Genomic DNA, 24,331 nt, shown 5'->3' with positions numbered 1-24,331 from the left:
TAAGGAAGTATATTCATGGTGAGAGGTGCTATCTCTCTTTCATCTGATACAGAAGTAATATTCTGAAATCCACGGAGGTAAGGTTTAGCTTTTGTGATATGTGGAAGAGAGAGCATCACTCTAGTGCAGCCAAAAGACAAAAATGTCCTTCATGTGTTTTATGCCAACTCTCCCTCCTGTGTAGTAAGAAAAGGTAAGTATCTTGCCATACCATGAAAATTAAGAAAATTCCATGATTGCCCAAAGAAGAGGTCCCCATAAACGAAATCTGTTTGGGAGGGAAAGAAAAGAAAAATGTAGGATATTGCCATTCTCCCTCACAGCCTCACTTATACTTTTTCTCGATCTGCCCCCTTAAATGCTTCTCAGCATTCTTAGGAAATGGATGCACTCATTTGTGAAAAACGTTGAGCTATTAGAGGCATCTGGACAGTCTGTAGAAGAAATAGCCTACATGAAAATACTGTTGTTGACATTGGCTTTTCTTTGGCATTTTTAAATACACATGCAAGAAAGGGTGACTTGTGAAACTGTTAGAGGCAGTTTCACTGTGGGCAGAGTCTTCATCAACAGTAATTAACACTAAGCTGACCTTCCATTTAACAGCATTTCATTGGAAAAACCATCGGTTCAGCTGTGTGTGCTTGTCTCTTTCTGACAGCATTTCTCAGAGCAAAGTAGCAGCATCCATAGTAACATTCAAAACACGAAGGGGCTGGTAGTTAACTTAATAAAACTCCTGAACACACAAATAGCTAATAGTGTCTAACTGACAGAACAGTGAGTAGCTGACAGTTCTGGGAATTAAACTGAATGTTTATTTTAATCTGTTTAATTTAAAATTGGTACAACATTTTATTGTACGGTAAGTTTATATAAATTTTTTAGAGGTTGGTTAAGTTACATGCTTGTTTTTAGATGGGAATTTTAAAACATTTATCACATGTAGCTTCTTAAGATATTTTCAATTTTCCTAAAGCACTGCAGAAAACAGTTTAATGCAATAAACATAAGTCAACAGACCATCACACTATGTTTAAAAGTCTTCCCGGCAACAAGCAACCTGCATTCAAATCCTGCCTCGGCCACCTACTTGCTCTGCGAGCTTGGGCAAGTTACTCTCTAAGCCTCATTACAACCATCTATGAAATGAGATCAAAATAATTCTGAACTCATAAAATTATTGTGAACATTAACAAAACAAGGCAGGTAGAGCAGGAAGTAGAATGCCTGGCACACAGTCAGTACTCAGTTATTATTACTCACCTTCTTTTACAACTTGGCATCAGCCAACTAATAGACCTATTTGCCCTGAGTTGTTCACAAACTCTGGCTCTGGAGCCACACTGCTCATCAGAAACCTATTAGCATAGGAATTATTAAGGAGTACATGGATCTTTTCATTTACTAAAGTCTAAAATATAGAACCATAGCTATCGACAGAGAAATCTTCCAGCAAGAGCCATTTGGTAAAAAACATGCTTCAGAACACATTTCGTCTGTATTCTATGCAAGGAGAGCTGCTCATCAAAGACCCGCAGAATGCTAGCCCAGGAAGAGAACTTAGGCAAGCCAAACCCCACCACCTATCACCTCACCCTCTACTACCTTATTTTATAAAGGAAAAACAAAAACAAAAACAAAAAACCTCTGAATTGTTATGATTCTCCCTCCTTCATTCATCTAAGTTTAGAAGCAATTCAGAACCAAATCTGGGGTCTCTCAACACATGAGTAAAATTTTTTTGTTTCTCATTTAAATTGATGATGTTTGATTTAATACAAATGAAAATATGGGATTATTACATGCAAACTTGCTCGTTGGCATTACTAGTTAAGTGTGAGCCAGAGGCCACATAGCAGCCATGCCACTGATATGTCAAAGAATCAAAACTATTAGGCTGTCTTAAATTTTCCTTCTCACAAAAAAATAGCATCACCAATGTGGCTGGTGAGGCAGCTTCACAGGTATACCTTCTAGGGGATGAAGTCTGGAGGACACGATTCACTAGACATCCTGTCCCCCCGGCCCCGATTATAGCATGATGTCCCTGGACAAGAGAACCAGACTTCTTTCATTCAAATTCTACCCAGAAACCTGTAGAAATGTCTCTTCTTAGCAGCTCAATGATGCCACCTGCAACTACTCTGGCACAGGAGAAGTATTAGAAAGAGATTCTACTGGTTGCATTGGAAATCATCAAAGTTACTTACAGTAACAAAATAATGGGCCCTTTCAGTGTAGCTTTCCCAAACAACTTTTAACATTCCAAGAAAGAGAGAATTCCTCGCCAAGGACCGTAATGCAGATACTTCTCCCTGCCATTGTTGCTTTTCTACATAATATGCTCAGAACTCTGATACTGAAGGATCAAGAGTCTTAGTGTTTCAGGGCACCCATAGCCCTACCTAACCTCTCTACATTTTAGGAGAATGTTCCCTTGAGTGTGTCTCCTGAATTGGCAATTATTAACAGTGCATCCACTTAGACCTTCAGCTCCAATAGAGTTAACTAGAGATTTTCCCCACAGAAACCTCATTGCCCCTGCACATCTCAGTAGCCTCTGTACAAAGGCTCATTCAGAAGATGGGGATTTTGATTCCTCAGTGAAGATATACTTCCTAATCCCTTGTTTACAACACTTGTGCTGTCCTCAATACTGACATCCAGCAGGGCAGACTCCAGACGTCTTCCTATCTCTCAAAACTGGGGAATGGCCACCTTTCTTCTAGGAACTGTCTTGAAGCCACACCACATGTCCATGTAATTACACAAATCTAGGCATACGAACGTGGGAATTGAGTTTGCAATGGAGACTGCAATTGAGGGCAATCTGCTTGCCTTTCCTTCAATAAGAAAATGCCCCAGAGATGTTTGAGGCAAATCTGCTTTCCCCTAAGTATGATTGGAGTATTTAAAAATACATATTTTTGGAAGAGCATGCCCCCACCCCCAAATAAGCCGACCTCTTCATCTGGTGCTCATCTGCTTGAAAACCAGAAGGAAAACTGGCTCTATCTTAGTTTCCAATGGAGCATCTTCCTTAAAGCTTTCCAAGAATTACTCTGCCTCTCTGTGATTCTCACTGACTCACCACCTTTGGAATGTAATCCTCCCTCTACTGTGTGACTCCACTGCAGTCCATTCTTGACCAGGGTTTGATAAATCATTATAGTTCATGACCTGTCATGACATCCATGACAGTCTGTTGTCATGAAGCAATACATAAAAACAATCACAACAGATAAGCTACCACTTCTCCCTTCTCGGAATCACCCTGTAAAATCCTAGTGAGTCTGGGGTCTAAGCACCGCCCCCACAGAAGTCCAGAAGTGTGGGTAAAGGACAATGAGTAAACATTTAGAGGTGACATAATTTCTCCTCATTGAAAGAAACGTATCAAGTCCACTCAGCCCTCTGAGTAGCTTTATAACATTTCATAGGGATTGTGAATTCCCTGCTTTCAAAACATATCAGTGCCATTTCTAAATAGCCTTCAAAAGAGGCAGGATTTAGGTGGTTCCAAAAGGCAGTAAAACCATTTTCTGGCTCTTCTCCTGAACTTGGATCCTGAAGTGACCCTACCATGTCTGCTTAGGATTTGCTTTTGTTGTCTCCCTCCAAAAACACAACAGATGGAACCTGAGAACTCAGTTCAGGAGAACATGAGCAGGATGGATTCTACAATTCAGCCAGGACAGTCATGTGTGAGGAGCTTTATCTGGATCCTTGTGGACATAACCGAAACGTCAAGAAATTTAAAAAGAGAAGGAGAGACAGTAAATGTTGTTGGTACAATAAGTTTCAACACAAACAAGGCAGTGAATTCAAAAGCTTAGCCTGATCAGACTGCACAGACCTTTACCATGGCAGAAAAGAAATCTCTTGGGAGATGAGGCTAAAAACTACTATAGACAAAGCCCAAAATGCCTAACGAAAAAATTCTAGGGGTAAAAAGTTTCAATTTGAAAGGAGGAGAAAGCCTCAGCTAATAGAAAGTATTAAGGAAGAACTTCAGTGAGAGAAAGAAAAAAAAACACATGATATGTTGTTTGCATTTTACCCCAAATCGTCAGCCCAGAAAAACTGTGGTTACTGCATCTGGCATCCTTGCCATTTGCATACTCCTTGGAGCATGACATGAAGTTTGGAGGCTGCAAGGCAGACCGCCTTCTGTCAAACACATAGGAATTTCATGGCCAAGTAGCCCAGGGAGAGTTGGGATCAAAGGTGTAACCTTCCTTTATGGTGATCTAATTTTTTATTCTTCCTTTTGTAAGAATAATACTGAAAATAGCATTTACTTTAACCCTGAAAATTACTAAGAAGAGAAGCCAATGCCAAAGCCAGAACTACCCAATATAGACCATTGTAGCATCTCTTGTTAAATAGCAGCTCTGTCATCCAAGCCATTTCAATGTGGGGAAGCGGTGTTTGCAAAGTTGGCTTCTATGTAAAACATCAGCCTTTACTGGTTGATTTGGAGGGATGGGGAAAATCACAGCATTGATAACACAGTCACAGTTATTACCTACAAGCTACAACTACAACTAACTTTGTTCTTCATTACTCAATATCCTCAATACTCAACCATCTAAGTATTCATATAAACTTGACCTCTGTTTGAAGGTTCTCAAAGACTGTCATTATAAAGCTGAAATAAATTCCAGAGGCTTGGGCAGGAGTTTACTCCAAATAACAAGTCTGTTTCTAAAAGGTAAGTCCAAAGAGCATATATCCTGAGAATGAGGAGGGCATTTTGCACAAAATCTCCATGTTCTTCAGAATATAATAGACTATGCTATATAATGAATAAACACTAAAATTTCAGTGGCTTAACGAAACCACAATTCTTTTGTCTCTCAGGTAAAGTCTGATGTGAATGGGACAAGTTTTCCAGGACAGTACCCCTTCATTCAGTAACTCAGGGATCCAGGTCTCCTCTCCCTTTCCTTAAGCAGAGAACAAGAGACAGAGGAAGAACACTGACTTTTAACTCCTACTCACAGTTCATTGGCCTAAATTTTCACATAGCCCTAAATCCAGGGAAGAGAAGAGATTTAGAAAAGCACAGAAAATTTTTAGTTTGTACTAACTGTCTTTGCCACATTCACATTCCTACAGTTATTCACTGATGCTGAGTGAAATTAGGCTTGATGGAACTTCAAGGATAATGCAAGGGCCCTCTGTATGGTGTAGGTGGCATAGGAGGTCACCTCTATGAGATGGAGATGGTCACCTCCATACTTTGGGTTGCATTTATTACATTATGGTTGCATTTATGTCTTAAAACCACTTTATCAAGGTATGACTGACACGGAAAAAGTTGTACATACTTAATGTATACAATTTTTGTAATGTATCTTTTCTCATTTCTGTGTTCCACTAGTGTTGCAACCTCTCATCCGGATTCTAGAGCTCTCATAAATGTATTTTTGTACAAGAATGATTGTGAAATAAGTGTTTCTGTGAAGGGATGAGGGCTGGAAACTCCTATTCTGTCACCTCACTGACATCACTTGAGACTGCTTTTTTTTTTTTAATTTTTTTTTAACGTTTATTTATTTTTGAGACAGAGAGAGACAGAGCATGAATGGGGGAGGGTCAGAGAGAGGGAGACACAGAATCCGAAACAGGCTCCAGGCTCTGAGCTGTCAGCACAGAGCCCGACGTGGGGCTCGAACTCACAGACCATGAGATCATGACCTGAGCCGAAGTCGGCCGCCTAACCGACTGAGCCACCCAGGCACCCCTGAGACTGCTTTTAAACACAAATATCATCAAAGAGGAAAATACTTTCAGGTAGGATGCTTACCAAATAAGAACTTTTAGAGTTAAAAATGAAATTTCTCCCTGGATGAGGGGTCGCAGACTCACCTTCTGAGATCAAGGCTTATGTTCTGGACACTGGCCTTGATCACACAAGAGCCAAGACAGCAGATCTCAGGAAGAAGAAACACTGGCAAACAAATGGTGGCCCTTCTCCATGCTCTCACTGACTTGACATCAGCCATTAACACCTTGTTTGGAGCTGGTTCATTTGTTGATCTTACCAGACACTCTGCTGGCCTCTGAAGAAGTAAAAAAATGAAATAGTTAAGTTAGATTGGGAAGCAGCATGTCATGGTAGTAAGCACATGACTGTCAATTAAACAGACCTGGGTTCATATCACTAGTTCCCACTAATTACTAGTGCTGTGAGTTGGGTGTCTTGCCTGATATATGTGAGCCTCGTGTGTAACCTGGAAACAATATCCTCTAATATTGCTTGCAGTTTGTTTAAAGAATCAAATCGTGTCAAGCTTCTGGCTCAGAGAAGAATGTAAGATCCTTTCCATCTTGGATAGAAGGAGACAAGGAAGAGTTGAGCTTTAACTAGTTTACCGGGGCAAGACATGACGTGGAGGAATACCGGGTCAACACTGAGGAAGCGAGAGACTAGTCACAGTGAGCAGGGAATGCAGAAAAGAGGAGAGGAATTCAGGACAAACTTGGCCAAATTCACGATTTGGGGCAGACCAGTCCAACACTTCAGTCTGATTCTCATCCCCATTCATCATGTTCTCACATTTGGTAACAACTGCTAGACATGATGATAAATTAGCCCATAGGAAGGCTCTGAAGTTTGCTAAAACATTGACAGAGGCTTTTGACTCTATATCCACGTACATTTGACCCTTACTATCTGACACAGAGTGGCGACACTGGGGCATACCTCTTACTATCAATCACTAGGAAAATGAGGACGGCACTTTGACCAATATAAGACCTGGCTCAAGAGAAAATAATTTACTTCCCAGACTTAAAGATTCTATTTTTCTTGCAGTGTCTCAAATTATGAAAACATAGGGAAACACCCTAAACTAAACAGTGTACTGGCTTAGTTTTCAAATCAAAATTTTATTAAGTATTCCAGGAAATACCTCAAGAACCTTTTAATTTTTTTAAATATCCCATTCTATGATGCTACTTTTGCTAAACACTGTATAAGTTAAAGAATTGTTAAAGAAAATAATCTCCTTTTTGAAGTAAATCCCTCATTATACAATGATAAATTTGATCCAGAAAAATCAGTTAGCCAAAAACAGGTGCTCAAATATATATATGTATTTTTTTATTACAGTTTCAAATCACCTATATTTAGGAATACTGGATTACAACTAAAATTAAATTATGATAGCCTTTTCTGGAGATACATTTTTTTAGTTTATTAGTTAAAAAACTAATCTATGATTGCCTTTCTGACAGAAATATGCTCTGTTTCAGAATTATACAGAGATCTAGGGAAGGCAAATAAATAGAAAAAAATGGTTCCCTAAAATACAGATTAAAAGTAGCCACAAAGTTTATGTTCCATTGAAAAAAATACACTGTAGTATAAAGAGTTCTGTGTATGCCTTTCACTGGTTACAGTGTCCTGGAACAATGCAAGTCCCTCAAACATTGCTTAAAGGCCAGGGCAGAATTTTTTAGTTTCCTGAAAACAGATATAAAGGCCAAAACAAAAACAAAGAACAAAAAAAAAAAAACTGTTCTCTCTAGAAAAAGTAGATTCATGATTAGATTTAATAATTTGGCTGCTTTATTGAGCAGCTATGTGACACTGGAAAAATTAATTGACTTCTTTGATCCTCATATTTCTTATTAATAAAGCTAAAATAATAATAGGTCCCTTACAGGATTATTACAGATGAAGTATAAATGTGAAATTCTCGGGGCGCCTGGGTGGCTCAGTCAGCTAAGTGTCCGACTTCAGCTCAGGTCACGATCTCACAGTTCGTGGGTTTGAGCCCCGCGTCGGGCTCTGTGCTGACAGCTCAGAGCCTGGAGCCTGTTTCAGATTCTGTGTCTCCCTCTCTCTCTGACCCACCCCGTTCATGCTCTATCTCTCTCTGTCTCAAAAATAAATAAACGTTAAAAAAAATTAAAAATAATGTGAAATTCTCCACCACTGCTTTGGGGCACATAGTAAACATTCAGTTACCCATTATTGCATATTAATCAATCATGTCATTTATATTGCAACTGAACTTTCAGATATTCTCTTTCACCACTGTTATGTTTCATATTGCTCATGAAAGCTACATAAATAAATATGGAGTCATTACATCATGTGAAAACTACTAGGTGAATAGTATGTCTGATGGTCTGACTTATACGCTACGTAATATTTAAGAAATCCACTTTGGAGGGCCTGAGGATGGGAGCTTAGAAGAGTGACTCCGTGTTTTCCAGAACAGCTGAAATTGGGCCACCAGAGTCCAGCAGGTCTATTAACTGGAAGACATCTTAAGACTGTGGTTTCAAATATAAGCCACAATTGAAAGTCAAAAGCAGCAGTCTCTCAGAATTGGTAATCAAGAGCCTTCTCACATGGGTAAACTGTATGTTTAACAATGGTTAACAATAACTTCCCTTAGTGATGTGGCTAGAGGCAAACATATTCTATTCTATCAAAACATCCCTTTAAAGAACCAGTCAACTTTGGGATTGAGGTTACCCCAAATCAAGACCCTGTTAGAATCATAAGACGTAATAATAATAAAGAATGACCCATTCCTCGCTAGCCTTTGAAGGAATATACAGTAGTTCCTCATCAAGCACTGCTGGTTCCTTTCAGGTGCCCAGTATGAGAGCACTGGACACACATGCAGTCAGAGTCGCAGACTGTGTCTGTCCATAATTGAAGGCTTTTGACCTAGGCATCACAGAGATCTTTTTAATTCTGTGCCATCTAGAGAGCCACAACTTAAACCTACTTGTGATTTGTTTTGGCTCTTAACAATGATGAGCCTTGATTCTTGGTGGGCTGATTCTTGGTGATTGGTTGTTTTTTTCCCACCATTTATTTAGTTTGGTGTGTGTGTGTGTGTGTGTGTGTGTGTGTGTGTGTGTGTTAGGGGCAGGGTGGGGGGCTGTCCTGGAAATGGATGATAAATACACCACATATACCATAATAGCACAAACTCACCACAACAAAAGGTATCTTATTATTATTATTATTAATCATTATTATTAATCATTATTATTGATTGCCTATCCATTATTATCTCCCTTTCCTGATCTTGGATCTTGAAAATCTTCCCTGATAATCCCAACGGTTCATTTTACCCTTCATTGGTTATTCCTTGGGAAAAAAATTAAAATAATTCATATAGAAAAAGGCAGTAAGTCTCAATAGAAGAAGTGATGTATTAGAAATTCTTATCTAATCGCTACTTTACCGTATTTCTCACATTAAGTTTTCCTCCCTAGATCATAGCTTTTGAACGCTGGTTGTTCAAATCACTGTGCTATGAATCTACCTAGTCTGAGGCATAAGGAATATTCATGAATAACCACAATAGAATATTAATAATGCTTTGTGTTTTATAAGACATTTCAGGACTCTGGTTTTCATGACCTCCTTGATCCTCACAAAAGTCCTGGGAGAGGATTATGGTACTATTTCCATTTTATAAATGAGGAAATGGAGACTCCCAAGAGTTAAGGAACTTAATCAAAGGTAGCCAACAGAGAAGTGGGAAGGTCTGGAATAGAACCCAATCTCCCACTCCTAGTCCTATGCCTACAAGAGCCCTGTGTGGGCTCCCCAGCGATCCATTTCGATGACAAAAAACTGGCACAGGGATATGGAGAAGAGAAAAATGACTTCCACCTTGAAAAAGTGGAAAGGAAGTCCTGCTTAAGCACTATTTCATAAATAAATATCCTATTTCCTTACCCAGACTTTAAGTCTGTGGGGCAACAGACTTTAGTAAGGGGGTCTTTAGTAAGAATAGTGGGGTAATTATTTGTTGAGAGACAATTAATAGCAGAGCCATTTTAGGGTAAAATACATAAACACACACACAATCTTGTTTCTCATAATAATTCTACAAGGTAAGGATCACCACACCCATCTTACAAATGATGAAACTGAGTTGCAATGAAATGATTCGCATGGGGATATACAACCTACAAGGGACTGGCCCAAATGTCATCACCACGGCTCTTACAAGCTACACTTACCCCACCGCACGACACACCAGTTCTAAGGGCTGAGCACATGGTGTGCTGCACAAACACATGACCGAGGCAAAAACGATAGTGCCTGCTCACTATAAGATGAGTGAAGCTTAATGAGAATGCTGTGTTTTACTCGCACAGAGTTCATTTATTTCCAAAGAGATGCTCTAGAAACCATTGTCCATTTCTACCTTATAGGATTAAGAGGAGTAGTGTATAATTCAGGGTTAACAAAATGTGTAGAAACCACACAAGCCAGAAGAATGGCCCCATTGTTCCTCAGCAGTAGCACGGGACAGCCAAAGGGCTCCTCACCATTTCCTCTCCCACTCTTCCCCACTGGGCAGTTCATGTTCACCCTGGGGGTTTCCTCAACCAGTCAGTACTCCAAGGACTGACAGCATGTGGGGAACAAGGAAGGAGATTTAGGTTATAAGAGTTTTAAGAACTCAGACAGTTTCTAAGAAATGTTATGGAATTACATTCCCTCACTTCAAATAGGACATATTCCTATCTCTAGGGTCACATTGGTTCAATTTGATAAATTGCTCTGTTGGCCCCATACCATACTGTGGTTCATTTTACATATAAGCATTAATTGCTGTTATTTCAATACTGCTGACTGTTAAGTTTTGCCAAGTGGCACAGGTCTGTACATTTAAGGTTAAATTCAGTTTTCTGCTTATTTCCACTGTTTGGCACTATTTAAATGGTTACTTTAGCATTCAGATTTAGAGTGAAAGCAAATTAACCTCATCTTTATTGTTAATGACTACCACTGTGTCTTGTTTCAGATATATCTGGGAATAAGGGAAGTGTGATTCTTTCCTAGCCTTCCTCCAAAAAGTTGATACTGTAATTGAGAGCCTGGCTAATAGTCACTGTTAGTGTGGAAAGCAGGGCTTTGTGCTGGGTCAGCTTATACTCAACCTACTGTTCAGCAGAGACCCAGTTTGAGGGCTACAAGATTTTGCTAGCCATGGATAGGGTGTTAAGTTTTCAAGGAATAGCTTCCTGAAATATATGAAAAGAGACTAAATTTGAGTAGGTTTCTAAGATATAGAGCTGAAAATTCATATCCATTTATTGTCAGATGTAGTACTCAAGACACTTCCATACAGATAAATCCACGAGTATTTTCATTACCTCTCTTGACACCAAGTCCCTTAAAAATAATTTTTGAGGGCTTTCTGCCAGTATGTGGAGGTTCTTCTCAAGCTTAGTGGCAAGGTTCAGAAAATTACATGCATTCGAGAAGCCACTGCCCACAATAAAAAATGGTTCCACAAGAACCAAGAGAACATGGAGTTACTTTGCAGAGAGGTAGTAAGCACTCAAGCAATTTGGGAGGGTGGGAAGACCAAAGGATCTGTGTCATAGGATTTTTTGGATTATTTAATATATTAACACATGATATGTGCTTAAAATGCTGTACAGACGAACACACAATATTAGCTATTAATACTATTGTGTTCTCACAAGGATCCACTTAACCAATGAGGAAACTCAGACATTAAGAAGAGAAACAAATGAAATTTTATCTCTTAGATTTTGTCTCCTTTCTGAACTTCTTGAGAACTCAGACCTTCAGCTCTGAATCCCAATGTCTAGCACAATCCCTCTGTCTTCGAGTAGCTACTAAGAGAATAAAGAATACAACCACAACTGTTCTCAGCACTTCCACTTATATTGACTAATATGTAGCTGTAGGTTCTCTGGTCTTTTAGGATTTATAAAATTGTTTTCCTGAAATCTATCTCAGAGGTTATAAAGAAAAATCTAACCAGTAAATTCGAGATCTGGTGCTCTACTCAAGTCTTGAGCCTTGTTTTGATATTTGAAATCATATTGTAGGTTGAAAATTAACTAGAAAAAGGAATTTATGGCATATATAGAAAAATTCTATAGCTATATATTTTTTTTCATATAAAAGTTAAGTAAAAACAGTTCATAGGTAAGGTTTGTAAAGTACTTGAATGGTGCTTTTCTTTTCCTTTTTAAAAATAAAATACAGGAGTAGAATACCAAAATAAGATTTGATCTCTGAGAAATTCCTAACTAATCAGTATCCACAAAACCGGAACAACCCTGGCTTAACAGGCAATGACTGTGATTTTTCCAAAATTTGAAAAAACAGTCCCACTCTGACACAATGTAGAAGCCTGCAGGTCCCAGGCTTCTTTGAGGAATCCTGTGGAAATGTCACCAAATAATGCAAAGGCTGCCCTTGGCAGAATATTAACATTCCATTTATATCACAAAAAGCCACAATATAATCCCAATCCTACAAGCAAACTACTTTCAACCCCAGGAAAGCCAGAAAACAAAAGCATTTGAAAAAGCCAATGAATGTCTAGGCATCATTTCCTAGGAAAACTGCAAAGATTAAAAGCTTTCAATACTTTGAAAGCTAGCCTGTTCCCAGATTTCATCTCTTTGGCTACATTTTTTTTTTTATTGTCAGCCTTTTAAAGCAATACATGAAACCCAAAATATGCAAAAGAAAATATTAAATAATCCAACTCTATGAAAATTTAAATTTATTGGAAGTTAAAGAGCAAAAGTCAAAAGCAAAAGTCAAACTGTACAGAAATATTCGCAGTGCAAATTACAAGCAAAAGCCCTCTTAGCAATAAAAGATAACCTGTTATAAAAATGGACAAAGAACACAATTGGAAGTTCATCAAGGAAAAATTGAGATGATTAATAAGCATATGAAAATATTTATAACCTGAACCACAACTAAATATCTACAGATTAAATAAATAGTAAATTTATTTTTCATATTCTAAAATTGGCAAGTATAAAAAAGGATAATATCCAGTATCTCAATATTATAAAAAAATAACAATAGAAACACATACACTGCTAATGTGACAAAACTGGCAGAAATTTTTCACAGATCAACTTGGAATTGTTTCTCAAACTTCAAATTAGAATATTATTTGGCCATCTAAAAATGTGTCTTACTAAAATGGAGTGTGCACAAAATTTGTCCGTATGAAGACATTTATTGCAATACTGTTTACAAAGCAAAATCTGGAAAAGATGAAATGTTCATCACCAGGGGAATGGTTGAACAAAATTTAATCAATTTAAGACACAGATTAGTACATCATTACTAAAAAGAATGAAGCACACAAATATGTTTCTTCAAAGAAATATTTTTAAATTAAAAGGCATGATGCAGAAGAATAAATGTAGCATGGTTCCATTTATATTAAAATACATGTATGTGTCTGTGCTATGGATTGAACTGTATCTCCCCAGATGTCCTATGTGGAAGTCCCTAACCCCAGTGTGTCGTATTTAGAGCTGGAGCCTTGGGGAGGTAATTAGGGTTAGATGAGTTTATAAGGGTCAAGCTCTCATGATGGGATTAGTGCCTCATGAGAAGAGACACCAGAGAGCTTGCTCAAAATAGAGAAATCTAGAATATTTCATCTTTGTTTAGAGTTAAATAACATAATAAACCTCAACAGGTTTCTGAAGACATTACTACATTATAGCAAAACATAATCTATGTTGCTTATATAATAATGATCCAGAGTCATAAAGGAAAGTGAAATGAAGATCAGTATTTTTATTTAAGGGTATACATACATTTATCAGAAATGTACATCAAATTTAGTAAAATTGTATTTTTTCATTTGATGGTGATATAAGCTTTGGTTATCTGGAAAATTCATTTTTGTAGAATAGTACATATCCTGACTACCAGATTAAAAAAGCATTACTAAGGGATCCTGGGTAGCTCAGTTTGTTAAGCGACCAACTCTTGATTTCAGGTCTATCATGATCTTACTGTTCATGAGTTCCAGTCCTGCGTGGGGTTCTGTGCTATGAGTGAAGAACCTGGTTGGGATTGACAGAAATTTATTTTGTCCGTTTTGATTTTATGTTCTCCTTTCTTTAGAAATCAGTAAGCTACCAGATATTAACATCTCTACCATACCTAGAGTTGTGCTAGGCTGTTGGCTGGTGACGAATACCTGACAATATAACCACAATTTAAGTTCAAATTTTAGAAAAGCATGGCTGGAGTAACATCCTATAAGTTTTGTGTCACTTCTTTCCTTACACATTTTCTTTATCCCTGCTGTTCAACACATAGTCACTCAAGGATATTTACTGACCAGCTTAAACCAATGTGGAATACTGCCAAATCCAATGGACACTATCCCACAAGTATTCTATTTGATAATTCTGCAACATTTGACACTGTTGACCTTTCTGCCCTAAAGATACTTTCCTTTTGGTTTCCTTGACACCATATTCTCAGGATTTCTCCCCCACTCTCTAGCATTCATTCTCAGGCTCCTTCAAGAGCTCCTTTCTCTACCTGTATTTAAAAATAATAATAACAATGTTTATTTAATTTTGAGAAAGAGAAAGAGAGAGAGAGTGCAAGTGTGAGCGGGGGAAGGGAAGGGAAGAGAGAGAGAGAGGAAGACACAAAAACCAAAGCAGGTTCAGGCTCTGAGTTGTCAGCACAGAACCCAACACAGGGCTCGGACTCACAAACCATGAGATCATGACCTAAGCTGAAGTGGGTCACTTAACTAATTGAGCCATCCAAGTGCCCCTCTCTACCTGTATTTTAAATGCTGCTCCCTGGGCATTTAGTGTCAGGACTCTTTTCACATTATGCTACTTACCTCTCAAGTGACCTCATCCCCCACCATGACTTCAGCTACCCCTATACACAACTACAACCTCCAAATTCATAGAGAGCCCCAACTTCTTTCTTGAGATCCTGGCCCAAATATGAAACTGGTTAATTGTATGTCTTCCTTAATGTATCTGAATGTCACAAATAAGCCCTGTGGATTGTACATTTTAAATATTTCTCTAACCCACCCTTCCTTTTATTCCCACTGATAATCAATTATCATTGAATTATCAATGACTTTGCATTTCTTATCTGGATTCCCTGTTGTTGCTTCCCTTCCTACAACCTTACCCTTTGATAATCTCACTGCTATCTGATCTTCAAGCCCTTAACCTTTCCATCCAAACATTTTCAGGACCTGTAGGAGTAGAAAACTACATACTGGGGGGCCTGGGTGACTCAGTAGGTTAAGCGTCCAATTTCAGCTCAGGTCATAATCTCGTGGTCCGTGAGTTCAAGCCCTCCATCAGGCTCTGTGCTGAGAACTCAGAGCCTGAAGTTACTTCAGATTCTGTGTCTCTCTCTTGGCCCTTCCCCTGTTTGCCCTCTCTCTCTCTTTCTCAAAAATAAACATTAAAAATTTTTAAACAAAGAAAACTGTATACTTAACTATTTGAAATCTATAAATCAAGCTAACAAATTATTAAATATATTCTATTTTCTTCTTGACAAACATACTTTCATAATTTGGAATGCCTGGTTCAGATTTGTACTTCTCTGCCAGCACTTAACCTGCACAGGAAGATCCTTCCTCCTACCCAGTTTCCACCTCCCTTCTTGTCTCATCCCTAACTCCTGCTAGCATAGCAGGTGTCTCATAGACTTGTCTCATCCCTAACTCCTGCTAGCATAGCAGGTGTCTCATAGACTTGTTTCATCCCTAACTCCTGCTAGCATAGCAGGTGTCTCATAGACTTGTCTCATCCCTAACTCCTGCTAGCATAGCAGGTGTCTCATAGACACTCCACCCCACAATCTCAACTTCTGCCCACATTTCTCTTACATAGCTACCCCTTACCAACCCCTCAGGCCTAGCAGATGCACACAAGTGTCCTCAGGGTATCAAACCCAGGGAAGAGGCTGTGCAGCCCTGGATTTCTAAATCCCAGCGATCCTGAAAGGTCATGTGGTCTACTGGGAGAGGGCCATAGGCTTTGGATGAATATACCCCCTTGGCCTTGCAAACTTCTCACCCCACATCAAAGGAAACTGACTGGGCTCTACACCATGATTTACACCATATTCTAGTTTTCTACTTTCTTATCTATCTTCTCTCATTACACTGTGGGTCACTTAAAGGGACTAGTGTTATTATTCTGTTTAATACTGTATCTTTCCATTCGTGCTCTTCAAATTAGATTATACATACCACTGAGAGTACACAAAGATTGTCCAAGAAAAATATAGGCATCTGGACCATAATTTCATGGGAATCAATTTCCAGGTCTTCAGCTTCCATTTATGTTTTCTCTAAAATTGATTTGCCTGAGGGCTCACCTGTGTTTTTCTTTTCCATTTTGCCTTTCACAGATGCCTTTTTCTCTCTTTACCACATAACGGTAAACCTCTCTCTCCATCCCAAGCTTTACTATTATGCATCACCTCAAAGGAAAGGTGGTAAATTACTCCAGAAAACCAAACAATGTTTGGTAATTTCTGAAATATAAATACTCTCACAATTTCAAGCCATCAACATGGTGGCTTGACTCAGAGTTGGGAATAGATGATCATAATTAACCCTGCAACTTAGCACACTATAGTGCTATGAATATGAACAATTTTAATAGTCCTCTCAAGTATCCCATAATACATGAGGAGGCAGATTCTGTGCAACCCCAAATTCAGTACTTGAGTGCCCTTAGCAACCTACTTAATCTTTCAAGATTTCCACAACAGTATTTTCTGTTTAATAGTAATTACACTGCAGTATTATTTTGTAGAATAAAAAAAAGGTTAAGTATATGAAAATATGTATCACAATATCTGACACAGGAAATTAGTAAATACAGGTGACCTTTTCCTTCTGTTTTTTCCCCTTCAAATGACTGTCATCAATGCCAGACCAAGCTAATCATGAAAGAAAATGTAAATGTTCCCTTTTCTCCTGTCCTTCCTCCTTCACTCCCTACTGTCCCACCTTTCAGCAGGGCATCCTTTCCATGATATTCCCCAAAAGGCCCAGGCTTTGCATATTCCTATCTCCCTTCTCTCATTCAAAAGTCTGAAATTTTGTTACCATTTCTTCACTAAGCTCTGTGCTTAAAAGATATTGTGAAAGATGAAACCATTCCTTGATATTCGCCAATGCATGAAGGCATGGGTTCATGCAAGAGAATTTGGACACCCATACACCACAATTTCCTTTCTGGCCTTGGTAGTCTGGCTGCATGAGAGGAAAGTACAAGAAAGAGTAGACATTGGACTTCCCTTAAATAATGAACAAACTGATCATGGCAAAATGTTACAATATAATCTGTCCTACTGATTTACTATTGAGCCACAGATTGGCAAAATTAGAGAGCTATGTGTAAAAAGAGCTGATAACAAAGTTGGAAATGGGTCATACATTTCATAAATCATAAGAGTTTAAATTATAAGGGTATATCAGTGTCCAGAGATTTTTAACTTTTCTTCCAGATTAGGTAACAGTTGGCCCTCTCAAATTGGAGATAAAATTTTTCCCCAGAGTACTGTAACTGGAGAAAGACAACTCTTTTCATCACTGCTTACTAGGCTTATAAACTTATGCAAACTTTTTAATATCTCTAAAGCCTCAATTCTATTTCAAGTAGTAGCATTTATATAAAATAAAGATAATAATGGCAGTTACAATAAAAGTTAATATTTATGAGGTATCAGGCATGGTTCAAAGGAATTTATATGAATTGAGTAATTTATCCTCATAATAATTCAGTGAGGTAGATGACTATTATTAGCCCAATTATTTTTATTTTTTTATCTTATTTTTATTTTAATTTTTTTCAATGTTTATTTATTTTTGAGAGACAGATGAGTATGGAAGGGGCAGAGAGGGAGGGAAACACAAAATCCAAAGCAGGCTTTAGGCTTTAAGCTGGTCAGCATAGAGCCCAATGCGGGGCTCAAACCCACGAACCATGATTTCATGACCCGAGCCAAAGTCGGACACTTAACCTACTGAGCCAACCAGGCACCCCGAGCCCACTTTTTTTTAGATGAAGAAACTGAGGCACTTAGAGTTTAAGCAACTTTATAAAGATTACACTATTGGTTAAGTAACAGAGCCAAGATTTTGACACAAACTTTACACCTCCAAAAATAACTTTATTATTCAGCCCTACTACATCTCCTAAACCTACTGCAGGTTTACTAAAGGATTTAATGAGACAATCCACATGAAGTATTTAGCAATGTCTGTAACCTTATTACCCAGGGTCTCTACTTTGAAAACTCAAAGGGACATCATTCACACATTGTGTTCTCAGGAGTGCCATACATACAAAATAGGAATTCAGAATGGTGTTGTGTAAAGCAGCCACCAGCTGTTCTCCCAGAGATAATTCTAAGTGATGATGATTTAACAGATAACATACTCCTGTTATTGTGTTTACTCAAGTGTCATCCTCCCCAGCAAGGCCTGTTATATGTGTAAACCAACCAGAAGAGCTTTTTAGGACACATGCAACCAAGGTAGGAAAGCTGTCAAATGGTGTCCTGCTTCAGGGCACCACAGCAAACTCAGAGGAGCTGGGCGGTAGGGGAGGACGTATTTTGCAGTATGAGGGAAACCATGATACTCTCCATGTATAGAATACCACAAGACCTACTAACTCGAAGTGGTTCATACTCTCAACAAGAAATCACAATATATTCCTTTCAGTGGCATTAAATCTTTGTGAAGCTGGGTTTTCTGTAAGCACTGTGATAAAAAGCAAGTACCACAGGAAAAACAAAGTAGAACAGGAAATGAAAGTGCAGTGCCTAATCTGATTTCAAAGTGTGTGAAGTTGAGCAGTTCCCAACAGGAACATACATCACATTGGTAGGAAACTCTGGTTAAGAATGAAAACACTTTTTATTTCAATGTATGTGTATTACCTTTTCAAGCAGCCACTAAGTTGTTGGGACAGAAACATGTATTAAGGTATTTGGACCTAACTACTTAATAAATAGAAGGTTCTCCTCATGTACTTCCATAATAAGACATACCTGAGATACCTTTGTGTATCCTTACTGTGCCACTGGGTATTTCTTTTGGCTGTGGATAGCATGAAAAATTACTGAGACTCTGAGGACCCGATAAACTGAGAAAGTTTGGGAACATCTAGTATTATCCCTTTACATATTTTATCTTTTATAATCTTTACAGTAACCTAAGGAGTCAAACACTATTAATGTTCCCAATTTACAAATATGGAACTGAGGACTTGAGCAATAACAGGACTACACTGAGATTATAAAATGTCTAAATGCTAGATCCAGCGTTTAAACCCAGTCTTGTGCTCTGAAGCTACCACACTTAATCACTATATCAAACCTAAGGCCAAATACACAGATAATTTTGTCCAGACAGACCTTTGGGCAAAGATGGCTACTTCCTAAGAGAGCTGAATCCCAACAAAGAACAACCAGCATTTTTTCCTCAGATCTTGTCATAGGACATTAGCTCAGGTTCTCAAAGTTATTTGCTGAAATACCATTTTGCTAATATTGGAGTCTCTTAAGCTCCTGAAAACTGTGTGTGTGCTCTAGATGAAAGTGACCGTGTATCCAAACAAAGAAAATCAAAGACCGTCTGAAGTGGCAGCTTGAGTTCATCAGCTCTATCAACTTGCTCAACAGACATTACCAAGTACACAGGCCCCTCTCTGAAGGAATTTCTATGGAAATCCCAGATAAAATAGCAGAACTTGGTAAACTGTTCCAAAAGAAACATGACCCATACTTTTTTGACAAGCTTTTAAAATCTGAAATATAGTCAACTCATTGCAAGCTAATGCATAATAGGAGCTACAGCCATAAAAAGTCTCTAGGAAGCTAACAAATGAAGCAGGGGTCAGCAACCTGCAGAGCATATGATTTAGAATTAGACCTCTGCCAGTCTTGGAGAGCTCTAGAGGGACAGACCCAGATTTGAGGTCCTCTAGTGGTCTTGGGTTGGAAGGGGTCCTTGTTAATCTTTCTATCTGAGTCACTACAGTCACTATCTGAGTCACTACAGTTATAACTCATTCTAGAGGTGAGCAAAAGTAGTCAAAGCACTAAGGAACTGACCAATGATGAACCAGTGCCATCCATATCTTTCTACCTTCATCACCCCTGTTAGACATCAGTTCTGATCTCAGCCCATCATGCCAAAGTCCTTCTTGGACAGCCTTTAATTGCAGATATGTGCAAAAGCCAAGTGCACAATGCAAGTATGGCAAATTATTCTCCAAGTAAAACTGCAAAGCTTTTATTTTTTTTTCAATATATGAAATTTATTGACAAATTGGTTTCCATACAATACCCAGTGTTCATCGCAAAAGGTGCCCTCCTCAATACCCATCACCCACCCTCTCCTCCCTCCCACCCCCCATCAACCCTCAGTTCTCAGTTTTTAAGAGAAAACTGCAAAGCTTTTAAAAGACAAGTTGGATGAAGCCATTGAACATGATCTTGGGGAAACATTCATATATTACACAAGACCTTGACAAATGAGGATCTGGCAATTAAACTGGTTAGCAATTGAAGCACAGGAAATCAGTAAGGGTTAAAACAATGTAAGTTTTCAAAAGAAAATGGTTTGAATGTCAAAAGACTGAAAAGCTCTTTGAGAAAATTGATGACAGTGTCAAAGTTTTTTTGTTGATTGTGTTGTTGTTGTTTTTGCCAAAATGTCTATACTAATCTTTATGCTGCCAAAATCAACATAAAGTCTGTCATATTTCTGTTACAAGTTTAGTCAGATGTATTCTGCAAAAAATTCAACACAATATGTCCTTTGTCCTAATAGTGCACAGTTGCAATTATATTTCATTTTTATTTCATATAACTAAAATTGATTTTTCATAATCTTAGATGAGTTCTCTTTAGGGTAAATGTCAATCAAACTTTTTTTTTTAACCTCTTCTATGAAGCTCCGGTTCTGTATGAAATAGATCAGTTTAAGTGGCATTTTACCACCAATAATTATGAGGTACTAACAAAGACCTCTAGGCAACAGCCTATCCAGTCACTCTGAGATCCCTACCCACCAGGTTCTCCAGAGATACAGAACCAACAGGATGTGTATCTATAGAGGAAGAAATGTATTTTAAGAAATTGGCTCATTGCAACTGTGGAGGCTTGGCAACTCCAATATCTGACGCGGGAGGCTGGAGGGCTGAGTCCAAAAGCAGTCTGCTATAGAACCAGGAAGAGCAGATGTCACAGATGAAGTCTGTAAACAATCTGCTGGAAAGTTTCCTCTTGCTCATTAAAGAGGTTAGCCTTTTGTTCTACTCAGATGTTCAGATGATTAGATGAGGCACACCCACATTATGGGGGGCAATCTGATTTACTCAAAGTTCACTGATTTAAATGTAAATCTCTTCCAAAACACCCTCATAGACACATCCAAAATAATATTTGACTAAATATCTGGGTACCATGGCCCACACAAGTTGACACATAAAGTTAATCATCACAGCTATTATAGACTGGAAGAGACAAGACCAAATTAATAACCTTAAGTAGATTCTGGGAATCCCAGGGAAGGGCCTGCAAAGAAGTTCTGAGAACCTGATCCAGGCATAACCCCTCCCTCAGACTATGCTTCCTGGCAAATACACCAACTGTAGGTGAAAGAGTGAGGGAGATTGCTAACGATGTCAGGAGGCAGGTTGTTGGCTTTACGTTAATTCATTAGAAAAATGTACAGTAGTAGACAGCCGGTATGTCACACACTCTTGAGCACCACTTCAAAGTCTTCCTGATCCACCTTACTTCCTACTCCAGCTGCTGCTATAAAGAACAAGGCAGCACAGCCTTTGGACAGCTTCGACCAGGACAACTGCACAGAGACTCTTCCTGCGCCCATAGAGTACACCTCTCCTTCTTGCCTGCAGTTTCTAAAAGTGGACATCTAAGATTGGGCTTAGATCGAAAACCAACTGAGAACTCATGCATGTCCACGTCAAAAGTGAGAGAAAATTATGGGGCGCCTGGGTGGTTCAGTGGGTTAAGTGTCCAACTTCAGTCAGGTTATGTTCGAGCCCTGTGTCGGGCTCTATGCTGTGCTCAGTGTCTGGGGCCTACTTTGAATTGTGTCTCCTTCTCTCTGCCCCTCTCCCCCCTCAAAAATAAACAAACATTAAAATTCTTTTTTTTTAAGTGACAGAAAATTAATGTCCCTGGGGCCAGCCTTGGTCAGTGGGAAATGGGCTTCCAGACATATTTCATGAGGGTCCCTAGAAGGGAGATCCACTCGTAGCAGTGGCCAACTTCATAAAAAAATTGCCTCATTTGCTATTTCACTTCCCCTTCCCCACACTCCTGTTCCCCAGGATTGCATTCCCAAATGAACCACCTGCTCTGCAATTCTTAATCTCAGGCTCTATTCTTCTATTAAAATCAGGGTGAACAACTTTCCTCTGCATTTGTAAGGGAGGAATTCAATAAAATATTATAATCTATTGATTACTAAATAATAGTTTGAACACTATTTTATCCCATGCCACAAAAAATATAATTGAACAAGAAGTACATAGAGAAGCTGGCGGAACTGAAACATGAACAATTTCAAAAGTCCATGAAAAACAATAAACACATTCCATTTTATAAGTCTCTTAGTCCTCCTAGTCTGAGTAACTGTTTTAATAGTCTCCACTTAATTACTAATGCTTATACCGCTACACTCTTTCCATTATTCCTAAATTACATTGGTTTCTCCTGGCTTTTTATCTGGCCAAATTGCTCCCTGATTTAGGAGATTTCCAGGAACCCAATGATGCTCCTAATTATTAATCATTTACTACAAGCCATATCAGAAACAGCTTGTTGTGTTTTTTTCTACAAATGTCCCCAAAGATACAATTATGGTCATTTATTAAGGACCCAGAAAAATAGAATTTAAAACACATTTAAAAATTTTTTAATGTTTATTTATTTTTGAGAGAGAGAGAGAGAAAGAGAAACAGTGCAAGTGGGAGAGGGGCAGAGAGAGGGAAACACAATCCAAAGCAGGTTTCAGGCTGTCAGCACAGAGCCTGACTCAGGGCTTGAACCCACAAACTTTAAGATCATGACCTGGAATTTCTGAGGAGGAGCCAAGATGGCGGAACAGCATGGAAGCTTTCTGTGGGGCTCGCGTCAATGAAATACAGTCAGACCAACACTAAACCATCCTACACACCTAGAAAACCGACTGGAAGATTAACACAACAATCTGCACAACCCGAACCACAGAAGATCATGACCTGAGCCAAAGTCATATGCTTAACCAACTGAGCCACCCAGGTGCCCCTTAAAACACATTTTAAAGGCTAGCCTAAAATATCAAAACTACTGGGAAAGTCACAGATGGCCCAATTCAATCATTCATTCATTCATCATTCATTCATTTATTCATTCAACATTGTGCCAGCCGCTATGCAAGCAAATGAGAGAGAACCTAGGATCCTCCTAGGACCTCAGGAAAAAGATAAGGGACCTCCATGACATGGAGCTGCCTATTATAAAGCCCTATATCTAACCGCAGGGGACAGTAGGTGACACAGCCTGACCATTCCTCCGGCCAAAGAACTGGTTGGGAGGTAGGCATGTGACAAGATGACCAATCAGAGCATCTCCTCATGGTTTTTAGTTGAAAGGTAAAAGAGAGGGGATTGGGACATCACAGTATGAAGCAAGGCCTGCTTGTGGCTTTTTTTGCCACATGGAGAGAATTTGTGGGCAGTAGAAGAATCTGAATCAGAAAAGAATCAATCAGGGATGAGAAACAGAGGCAGATAAGTGTTGTTTTAAAAATATCTACACCTTTCACACCTGGGGACTGCTCCATTCAATTCATTTCAGTTACAGGAGTTTGAGATTCTGTTTTATATTTATGCTAACATTGGATGTCACTGTCAATTGGAGAACCGTCACAGTGTCCTTTGAGAAAGTCAATTGTGAAGAACACCTCTATATTCCTTGTTTTCTACGAGGGAGGGTTTTCCCTAAATACTCCTGGCTCCTAGCTCTGCCTTTTATTCACTTCATCTCAGAGGATGTAAATCAACTCATTGCATTTGTAAATCTGATAAGAGTGAATGGGGCAAGCTGAGCTTAGCTACCTTTTTTTTGTCTTCTTTGAGGCAAGCTACCTGCAGTGAGGAAATTCTCCTCCAAGCCTCTCTACTGCCTGTGTTACTTGAATAGGCCTCTACTGGTAAGACCTACCTGATCCAGACCTACCATGACTCATGGGGGAAAGTGTAAAATATCCTTAATTCTAGAGTTCAGTAACAGTAGGCCCACTCCTCTACCAAGGTAACCATGTCCTCCAATCGGCACTTTAAAATAATAAGAATAACAATGATAATAGCTAATACTTAGACAATGATTACTATGTCTCAGGTACTTTTTTTTTTTTTTTACCTCAGTACTTTCTTAAATCATATACATTTAAGAATAAGAAACAGAGATAGTATAAAAACTTTCCCTAGGTTA

The 24,331-nt window shown here is 38.7% G+C and overlaps 1 protein-coding gene across 3 annotated transcripts in view; it reads right to left on the bottom strand.

Moving 5' to 3' along the window:
- The window catches only part of LOC123378999, a 255,936-nt gene that overhangs the window by 153,342 nt on the left and 78,263 nt on the right, over positions 1-24,331 (bottom strand). For all 3 annotated transcript variants that reach the window (XM_045033267.1, XR_006582845.1, XR_006582844.1), the window contains exon 2: positions 5,878-6,071. In XM_045033267.1, the coding sequence (XP_044889202.1) occupies positions 5,878-6,071 (194 nt within the window). The remainder of the gene's footprint in view (positions 1-5,877; positions 6,072-24,331) is intronic.

This window comes from Felis catus, chromosome A1 (genome assembly GCF_018350175.1).
Source record: "Felis catus isolate Fca126 chromosome A1, F.catus_Fca126_mat1.0, whole genome shotgun sequence".
Taxonomy (NCBI): domain Eukaryota; kingdom Metazoa; phylum Chordata; class Mammalia; order Carnivora; family Felidae; genus Felis; species Felis catus.
The sequence above is the reverse complement of the archived record's forward strand: the minus strand, read 5'-3'. Positions and strand labels throughout refer to the sequence as shown.